General features: G+C 39.5%; 1 protein-coding gene across 1 annotated transcript in view; it reads right to left on the bottom strand.

Annotated features, from left to right (window-relative positions):
• Nucleotides 1-275: 275 nt before the first annotated feature.
• LOC138295406 (cryptic protein-like) overlaps nucleotides 276-10552 on the bottom strand; it is a 71524-nt gene continuing 61247 nt past the window's right edge. Inside the window, exons 6-7 of the mRNA XM_069233677.1 lie at nucleotides 411-500; nucleotides 276-328 (exon numbers count right to left, since the gene is read on the bottom strand). Of these exons, the coding sequence (XP_069089778.1) occupies nucleotides 433-500 (68 nt within the window). The 3' untranslated portion in view covers nucleotides 276-328; nucleotides 411-432. The remainder of the gene's footprint in view (nucleotides 329-410; nucleotides 501-10552) is intronic.

The raw sequence follows: 10552 nt of genomic DNA, 5'->3' as shown, positions 1-10552 counted from the left end.
CATTGAATCACAATATTATTTCACAAGCGGAATTAAATCCCCAATTGAGTCCTTCTCAGAAATAAACCAAATCCAGGCTGAAACATCATTGTCAACATTTCACCCCCCTCTCGCTCTTGGGCCAGCTCCTGGGCTCCACAAAGGGTCTTTTTCAGGAATAATCAATAGGGGACACCTACAATCATCCAAAGGAATAGATCAACCTTCATAGATTCTCAATCTCCTTAGTAATCTGCTGCATTATCAACCCTATTAATACTCACCCACATTTCTCCATATTACATTATAACATCCATCTTCACCATTATCACTTGGACAATCCACCGATCTAAAACATAAATAGAGAGCTACCACAATTAGTTCCCTCAAAACCGACAATTATACAAAAACCGTTTACAACTCACTCTTACCCCAAATCCATAAGAATAATCCTCACAATTTTCTTCTTAAATCATACCAAAACCTTCCATGTATCACTGCTTCCAATTTGGTTTTATTGCCTCAAATAAAAAAAAAAGACAAATCACATTCATATATCATTGAAATCCATATTAATGCTAGGTGGCTTCAATTACAACCCAACTCATTAAGTAAATTAAACAACCACTTTTAATAACCCCATTGATCAATCAAATATCTTACTCTCCAAAAACGCTACCTCATTAAGGTTAGGACCTAAGCCCAATACAACATGAACCATTTAAAAATCTTTAATCAAACAAATAATCCGACCTCCCCAATAGGCACATCATCTCTCCAATGCCAGTATTACATCCAACCATCTACAGAGTCTCCATCTGCCTGACAGAGACACGATGAGAACACACCCAAATAAATGTCATAACCTAACGCACATGTATGCGTCGTCACGTCAGATGAAACACACGAAAATCTTCAATCAAGAAAAAAAAAAATCAGACCTCTCCAGTCGAACCCTTGTCTTTATATCACCTGCACTGTACATATATGCCATTTTCAAAATTAGTCCGCTCAGAAAGCTTTAGTCCACAAAATATCAAGCCACCCGTCTTACCCTTCAGTTGCAACTATTTCTTCTTACCGTCTGCGAGGCTGAACTCTGCCTTATAGAACTGCAGCGAGATCAAGACCCGCATTTAAATCTTCTTAACTGACGCACGTGCATGCGTCGTCTACAGGAATGATTAGAATGCGGAAATACTCACATTCGTCTAAACGTGTCCCTCTGGGGATCAAGAGAAAAATCCACATCTAAATCTCCCTAATTGACGCGCACAAATGCGTCATCTGCATGAATGATTAGAATGCGGAAATACTCGCAGAGCGTGTGCCTCTAGGGGTCGAGACCCTATTCCTAAATACAGCATCTATCACGGATATCAACTTGGCCTTTTCCTAGTCGAAAACTAATTTTGAAAGTGGACCAACAATACAAAATATTTAATGACATCCAATCTACAGCTCAGGTCATACATTTGGACTCAGTGTCCCGCTTCAGAAACAGTGGGGACAAAGTACATGTTTTAATATCCATAAATAACGTGCACATATGTGTCTTCTATATAAACCTAGATAATACAAAAGGCCCAACATATCCATCCAAACCTACAACATCAAATATCAAGACTACATTCCAAATCTCGGCGTGCCTGATTTCCATCATCTTCCTCTATGTACCAGCTGAGAAACCATAACTAAGTTGAAATCCCGACTGTGGAAAACTTCACAACAACTCTATATTAGAAACTCACTATCCCCCATCTCATAGGATTGGTGAGAGGAAACTGACCAAAAAGAGAGTCAATCCAAGCATAGTCAAACAACTTATTCATTGAAGGACTCACCAATATAGGCAAAATACAATATAAATAGAAATCGTTTGCTTCCAAGGAATTATAAAACACAATCATCACTGCACACATCTTAAGTGGGTCTATTGTCAAGTAGGCGTCGTTCTACTGGAGCCCATTCACTTCTCTTATTATTCCTCCAATACTTTAATGGGGAATTGTGTCTTCCCTACAAATATATAACCAATTACCATGTGTTACCGCAATCTGGACCTTCAATGGCCATATAAGATATTGAATGGCATACCTAAACCATTCTATAAACTGGCAGTTTGTCTTGCTATTTCCTCATATTCATTCAAACCCCAGAGGACAGAGTCCAAAAGATGAATCCATTTACATTCTCGTAAATTGAGGCTATTGGATATACTACCCCCTCGTTGGTTGACATTGATTTTTTCAATCACAGACCATCTCAGTGAGTCTACTGAATGATTCAATGTGTTAAAGTGATCCACCAAAGGTGCACCTTGAGTTTTACATCTAATCAGACTACAATGTTGCATAATCCGCACCTTCACTTTGTTTTGTCTGCCCAACATATATTGGATCACAAGGACATTTAATCATATAGATTACATTGTTACTATTGCAATTAGTATGTTCCTTCAATGTCACCAACACATGTTTATGTTTAAAGATTTTAGTTTCCAAACATTGTGCACAAACTTTACATGACCCACATTTGAAATGACCAACAATTTTTGGTAAATTCAACATCGTTAACAAAGAGGGTCTCGGCGGTTCCGCCAACAAAGAGCTAACCACCCAATCCTTGTTCTTACTTCTCTTAAAAGCACGCATCGGAGGATCATTAACTTCAAGTTCATCTGAAATTAAAGTCCAATGTTGGTTAATAATCTTTCTAATATCCGTACTTCTAGTGCTATATGTTGTAACACAAATCATTCTGTTGTTATCTATATCTGTACAGACCTTAGGTCCAAGTAAGAACTCTCGATGGCAAAACCAAGCTCTTTTCAGAGCCTTCCTCACCATCCCCTTTGGTTAGCCCCGTATAAAGCAAGTGATTCATAACTCTTCAGATTACACATAATAATCATGTTTACCGGAACAGTTCCTTCGAAGACAAAGGAATTGACCATACGGCAAATTGTCTCAAATTATGGGGATGGTGACTTGTATATTGTAAGAGAATTTCTCTCACTTTCCTTCCTATATAGACTAGTATACAATCGAATATCATGTACTCTAATAGTTAAATCCAAAAAATTTATCTCAAAGGGACTATACTGTATAGTGAATTGTATATCCTCTTTTCTCCTATTCAGCCATTTATGGAAATCCAACAAATCCCACTGTGAGCCTGTTCAGATCATTAACATAATCTATACACCATTTCCATAAGGTTATGTGTGCAAAATATGGTAATGTTCTATCAAAGATAAATTGTGTCTCAAAATGATCCATATATAGAATCGCTACATCTGGGGCAAAAGTTGCACCCATCGCTACTCCTTTCGTCTGTACATAATATTCCCCCTGAAAGAAGAAGAAATTCTTGGTCATCACCATCTCCAATAAATTAACAATGAAGCCATAGGCACTTGCATCAGCTGTGCTCTCCCGTCCAATGTTTCTCTAATCACTTGTAAAGCATGGCCCTGAGGGATATTAGTGTATCTCGAAACAATATCCATTGTTACCAAAATTTGTTTCTCACAGTCAAAATGTACATCAATCAATTTAATAGTATCAACTGTATCTCACATAGGCCGCCGTCATTGGTACTAAAGGTTTCTGGGGAAGCCCCTGTTCTATGGGCGGCCCCCTCCTCTGTGCTGGGTCCATTGTGTTGATCCTAAAAAAAAGGACCAGATGCCAAATATATCGGACGAAAATCAGATTCCCGGGATGCTGTACTGGTGCTAGGCTGTTCATTATCACTTTCACCTCCACTCACGCCTGAGGACTCCGAAAAGGTAGTGTAACGCCTGGGTCCTCCCCGACCTCTAGTAGAATATCTCACTCTAGAGTCTTGCTTATAATATTCATCTGTCAGATAAGGATAAGTCACTCTTGTCATATAGATTAATGTCTCTAGCCAATTTATCAAGTTTGTAAGCTTGTGTGTTAGTATCAAAATCCTAAATAGTTCTTTCTTGGCGATCCAGCGCCTCTTTAGCATTAATCAATGGCTTATTCTCCAAAATCTCCTTTTTCAATTCAACAATTTCCTTAATCAATTTCTGTACCTCTTCTAAAGCTGTTTCAACCCCAAGTACCATCCAATGTCTGGAACAGTTATTAGCTACCCAGTTAAAGTTCTCTTTAAATTTAGGATTATCCACAAACATTGCTGGTTCATTTCTAACCTGCAATCCTAATGGAATAGTATTCAACTGTAAATGTTTAGTTAATAAATGTCCATGTAAACGAGTTCGTACTAGTTTCTTCTCAAGTCTCTCCAATTTGTTAATCCTTTCATTCAATGACAAATCAATCGTAGAGGATACATTTCCCAAAAATTCAGTTCCAGGCTGGCCCAATATCAGCCTATTAATGTGTTCCTCGCTATATGAAAGTGTCTACTTGCCAAAAGCCATCTTAAATTATAATCAATTACAAACTATTTAGTAAAGCTAACCCTTTGCAGGTAACACCTGCTCTAAGAGTATCTCACCAACCACAGAGGGTAACCCAGGAAAAACCTGCAGGGGTCTGGGTAGAAACTTATCGTAAAACAACATGAACCCCCTTTGAACTAATTACAATCACAATCAACTCCCCCCTCATACCAAAATATGTAGCATTACCCTCCTCTACTTCCAGAGAACATACTTTATTACGCATACAAAATATATTCTTTCTTCATATATATACACACAAAATATACAATCCCCCCATCGTATCATCAAAACAAAAGAAGGACAGAACAGAGTGCAAATAGATCAAGTGCTCGTGATTCAAAGAGAAACAAGAAATAATTAATTTCCCATTAAACCAATCGAAAAAATACACTTAAAAAGATATATAACAGTCTGTTGGTTGTTCCTTTTACCACATTAAATCACAATATTATTTCACAAGCGGAATTAAATCCCCAATTGAGTCTCTCAGAAATAAACCAAATCCAGGCTAAAGCATCATCGTCGTTTCGACCCCCTCTTCATGGTTGCTGGCCTTTGTCGGGTTTCCCTTGTATGCATGCAACATTATTTGCTAGCCCTGCTAGACATCTGTAAGATATGCCTCAAGTCTGCCATTGTTCCAGACTTCTGATAGCAGGTTCGAGCAGTCTCTTTACAAAAGAAACCTTCAGCAGACGGGTATTTTTCTTTTTGTAATCTCTATTGATTTTAACAGTAAGAAAGACAGCTATCTGCTGAGGACAATCAGCACTTCACTACGGGCGCAGAATGGGTACAACTCAGTACTAGTACAGAAACATGCATTCATCCATTACCTTCTGTAGAAGCAAATTCAAGAGCATTTAAAAAAAAACATATGCAGTTCACACGTCAACCCGTGGCTTGGAAAGGGGAGGAGAGAAAGGGGAGTCAAGGTAAAGGCGGGGAGTATATAGCAACTGAGATTCCACAACTTGAACAGTTCATTAACCAAGACTCAGCTATTTTAAGCAACTAAGTCTGTCTCTCTTCTCTCCCCATACAAATCCCAGGGAAGGAGATTAACTATCTGATTTCCGACTATCTGATTTCCAACTATCTGGAAGGTAAGAGCGGTTTTTGAGGCTGCCCAGTCCTGTTTCTGTCTGTGCCCTGCTCCCACAGTGCTCATATCTTAGCTCAAATTTTTTAAATCTAAATTACTTTTTTTGCATCTCTTATCAGATCTTTCAGTTGTGAATTAATATCCCAAACAATTTGCATCCAAAATATTGTGTCCATTAGAGAAATCACCTTCACTCAAGGCAAATTATGGTCGTGTATCAGTTTCTGACAGAATGGCAAAGAATTGCCGTAAGTTCAGTAGCGACAAGACAGAAGTTCTAATCTTCAGTAAACACTAGTCTACTTGGTCTTCTGTCGATATCTTTCAAACCAGTCCCCTTTCCCAGTTTTACCCCCTTTCATTGCTCCTGCTTTTGTTGTAGTAGCAGTAGTCCAGGCCCAGATCATCGCATCAATGGAAATTTATTTTGTCTGGACATCCCCACATCTATTTTACTGACTCCAGGGTATCCATAATGCTGCTGCTTGTTTCTTCCTGGGGCTCTCCCTCTAACATCTTTAACACTGGCTTCCAATGACTGAATGCATTTTTCAAATCTGTGTTGTTCATCCGGCTTCAGCAATGCTGGTTCTAGCAATCTTCGATGCAAATTCCATTAATATTGCACATCACGAGGTATGTTCTGTGACTTCCAACAAGGAAGTGCTTGTATGCTTTGGGCAAAATCACTGGGAAAGCTGTTATTTTACTATTTTAGCCATCAAGCATTTGCTACCTCTTCCTATTCAAAATATATACTAACTACCATATTCTGTTTAACCAATTGAAAACTTGGCATTTACAAATGGATTAAACTGATCTTTGCAGCTTCTTTTCACCACCAAGACATCCTATTCGGGCATCCATTAGCACTTTATAAACCGATTTCCTTCAGCAGTCTAACCAAGATTGGGAAACATAATATTCCAGATGAACAAGTCACAAGACTATTGGACTCACTCTTTATAAACTGCTTTCATTATAAGTCCTTATGAGCACAGTGGTGCACGTGCCAGACTATCAGGTGTAAGAGAAGCAAATTAGGATTGAATTTCCTGGCCAATTTTTACAGGAGCATGTGTGATTTAATACAATCTTACAAACTGACACCATTTCAAGTTAAAAAAAGTCACATTTTTATTAAGAATTAGAAAACAAATTTAACTCCAGTTACATTTACAATAAACATCCCAGAGATTATGGATATACTCAATCTGCTATCACATCACTCAGAAGGCACAGACATGCATGACGACCTATGAACACATGCTTCCCCACATGCTTACTGAATGACTGGTCTTTTTATTTGCCATTCGAAGATGGCAGATGCTATTTGCAGTGCTGAATAAAAAATAAGTCACCTGCGGCAACAATGAAGCGAGTGGGTACTGGTGTGGTAGTTAGTACTTGTTTCGCATGGAGAACCACATATGAGGTGGAGAGCAATTGACGAGGATGGAGCACCATTTAGAGTGCAGGGGGAAGATCCGCACTTGAGAGAATAAGAGCACATGGGTCTCATGGAGTGTTTCAAGAAAAATAGTTGTCTAAATGTGAGAAGTGGAAAGATACAAGTCAGACGGTCAAAAGGATATTACAGAAGCTATGCTCTAGGGAAGGGACAAAAGCAGAAGGCAAGACATCAAATTAACAAGGATTATTAAAGCAAACCAATGGTAAACAATGGGCAGTCTGAACCTTCTAGATTTTTGGTATACTTGACAAAATGTTGTTTGCAAACAGGCAACATAAAACCTGTCTGCAGGCAAGAACACACTGGTAACTACATATTCATTAGATACGGTCGCCTAGGTTCTCATTATCCTAATGAGACTACTGGAGTTGGGCGGCAGAATCACCTAAATTGTAGGGTACTGAGTACAATCCCACACCATTTGACACCTGTTTGCCTAATCCGGGTTTTCCGGCCAACTATCAGTGCCTAATCTCCACTAGAGAGCAGGGATGTTTGTGGCAACCGGGTGCTTGATAGAGAGGACTCCTCGTGGTCAATCAGATCTCATGCCTTTCTCTGTTACATTAGTCTCACATAGGAGAAAACAAACATAAACAGAGTATAGTTCAATAAGGTTTATTGAAGTAACTGCATCTTCGATAAAATGGCATCTATTGCAATAACTAGGATAAAACACACTAGAAGCAAAATTGTGACAAGGAGAGTGACAACAAAACGTCCCACCATACTGTCACTCAGAATAATATATATATTTCCTACCTAATCTATGTTAGAGCTCAGCGTGATAAACCCTAATCTGCCCTGCAGAATTCCCCCCCCCCCCGGGAAGACATCATCCCCCATACCTGAGCAAGGAAGCCTGTTTTCTAGGAAGACATGGATTTGGCAGTCTAAACAAGCAGCTGTATAAAATACGTTCAGCAATCAGCATGCAGTAGTGGACATCTGGCTGCAATCTCCCTCTAATGTGTATGAGACAGTGCTTTTATAATAAAACAGCTGATGTTCTGAGAAAATGTCCCCACTTAAGGATGTGTATGTTCCTGTTAATGTCGGAGACACAGCGTACCACTTTTGCCAGCAACCCTATCTGACTACTGCCTTCAGGAGAGCACAAAGTGAAAGAAATGCAGTGCTAAGAATGTAATTCTTTCCAAGTTGAAGGAACAAACAAATAGAGAAAATAAAACACCACTAATGCGACTAATGCTGGAAAAATAGCGCAATTCTGAATACAATGTAACTAGGCTGAAGTGCACAACGGCAGGCCTAGTTTGCTAAAATAACATGTCTAAAATTGCTAAAATTGCTATACAACATCCTCCCCTTGCCGGTTTAATGGTGGTTCAAAGCCTAAACTAAAATAAAATATGAAAGCTACTAAAACCTATTCATAAAAGCATATAAACAAATGACAATAATGACAAGTTAAAAGACACTAGAGCATGGGATAAAAAGGGGTAATCTAAAACATCAGCAGTGGCGCCAACAAAACCAAATTCGATAGCCAAATTGTTTCCAAGGAAAACCAGAGAGCACTCATGTTTCAAAGCCCGAGCTCCAGCTGAGGCAGCAGCATTCTTTGTTGTGCCCAATGTGGAGTTAAAAGCTGCATTGTCCACGAAGGGCAAGTCGAACAGCTTCCCATAGCAAACGCACCCTCAACGCGCATGTCTTGTAATGAGCCCTCAGCGAGATCATCAACAGATCAGCGTCCAATAAAAGTAAGTGCTGCGTAGAAAATCTGAGTGCACATTCAAAAAGGCACCAAAGGCATTGAAACACTGGCTGCACATAATCCAAAACTGGTCTAAATGACAGACCAGTCACACTCCAGTTCTTCCAGGAGTGGTGCTCCGAAATACTGCATCATGCATTCACAACAGCTGTGCTGGTGGAATCCCTCTCAGTCCTGGTTGTGAAGGGACAGCGATTGCACAGAAAAAATAGCAACAGCAGAATGGCACCTATTATAGCCAAAGTAATCGGAAATACCCCGAAAATACTCGAAAATATTGAGTGGATGGCTGATGATATAAAGCAAAATAGAGGAAATGTTGTGAATGACACCTGAACCTTAAAGCCTTAAAGAAATGCGCTATTCCAGTAGTACTGGGCGTGTTGAATATTCATCCTACGAGTTCAAAGTCTCTGAATGTTTTTTACTTAAAAGGGACTGAATCTCTGCAGATGACCTTGCAACTTAAGCACATAGGTCTCACGCACAGATTTAAGTAGCACTTGTTTTTGAAACAAAGCCTTGAGTCTGCTCATCTTGTCAAAATTCACATCTGAAGTAGCAATATGAGGCCAAATCTGTGCTACTTCCCTTTGTTGTATAGGGGGAAAAAGGACATTCCCGCAACAGGTGACAATTTGGGAGACCAGAACGACATAAGCTATTCCGTCTCACATTCCACAACAACTCACTATTAAGGAACACATAGCTTCCATTTGAGAGCACCTCAAATGCAGGTCTAATCAAGGGGCCTGGAACTCCCTTCAGATAGCAAGCCAAGTTTGCTGCCGAAGCTTTACACGCCTCGTGCAAAGACACCTGCTTACAAGCCACTGAATGACTCACAGAAGTCTTGCATTCACTGTCACTAAGACTGACCTCTTTCATGCCATTGGAACATTTCTATAAAAAGGGAAGCTCACACACCTTGTGTATATAACTATCTCCCAGCCTTTCACATCTGCCTACTGGAATGTGTTTCAAGCAGGATACAAATTGAAGTGTAGAAATAGGCTGATTTCTAACCATGTGTATTAACCATTTCAGCCACTGTAAAAGGCAACTTTTCAAATTTCTCAATGACATAAGTCGCTCCCTTCTTAGCCATTATTTGTTGTTTCCAAGTTAAAATAAATGTTGAAAATATGTCCCTTGCATTAACATGTTGCAAGGATTGCGATCTGCTTCTAATGTTTGTAGTGTTCAACCTAAGAGCATGATGGACTTTAGTTGACTCTGTCCATGGTGTGAAGATGACATGTCACTCTGTACTGTGTCTTGCATCAGAGACAATGGTGTTTAACGTGTATATCCGGTTGGACAAGGTGTTAATCTCATTATCTACAACGGCTGATGCTTACTGTAAATGTTCCTGATCTTTTTGCCTTAACTGGCAGCAGCTTAAGAAAGTTTCCCAATTTCATTAAATATTGCATATAGGAAGCACTTTCTGCGTTGCCTTCTGGGGCCTAACAGGGAATCCTGCAAATCTGTCGTTAGACAGGAGACTGAGGTGTTCTTTAACTGCATCAAGTGAGGAACTTTTCAACCTTTGCTGGCATAATTTCTCTAAACTATATACAACACATAGCAAGGGTCTGGCCTATTTGTTCTAAAACCCCCTGCTGAGTTTACAAAACATGTATGGCACCCGTTGGTGTCTAATGGCCACAATAACCGCCCCCCAGGACATGAAAATGATGTGTTAAATGTTCTATTCTGGACCCACTCATCAAGCTGATCTTCAGCTGCACTTATGTACTTTTGTGATTTGTAAAATTTTGCAGAGGGCTCATTCAAATCCTTAATTTT

Source organism: Pleurodeles waltl, chromosome 5, assembly GCF_031143425.1.
Source record: "Pleurodeles waltl isolate 20211129_DDA chromosome 5, aPleWal1.hap1.20221129, whole genome shotgun sequence".
NCBI classification, from domain to species: Eukaryota; Metazoa; Chordata; class Amphibia; order Caudata; family Salamandridae; genus Pleurodeles; species Pleurodeles waltl.
Note: the sequence above shows the minus strand (reverse complement) of the source record. Positions and strands in the feature narration are given on the sequence as shown.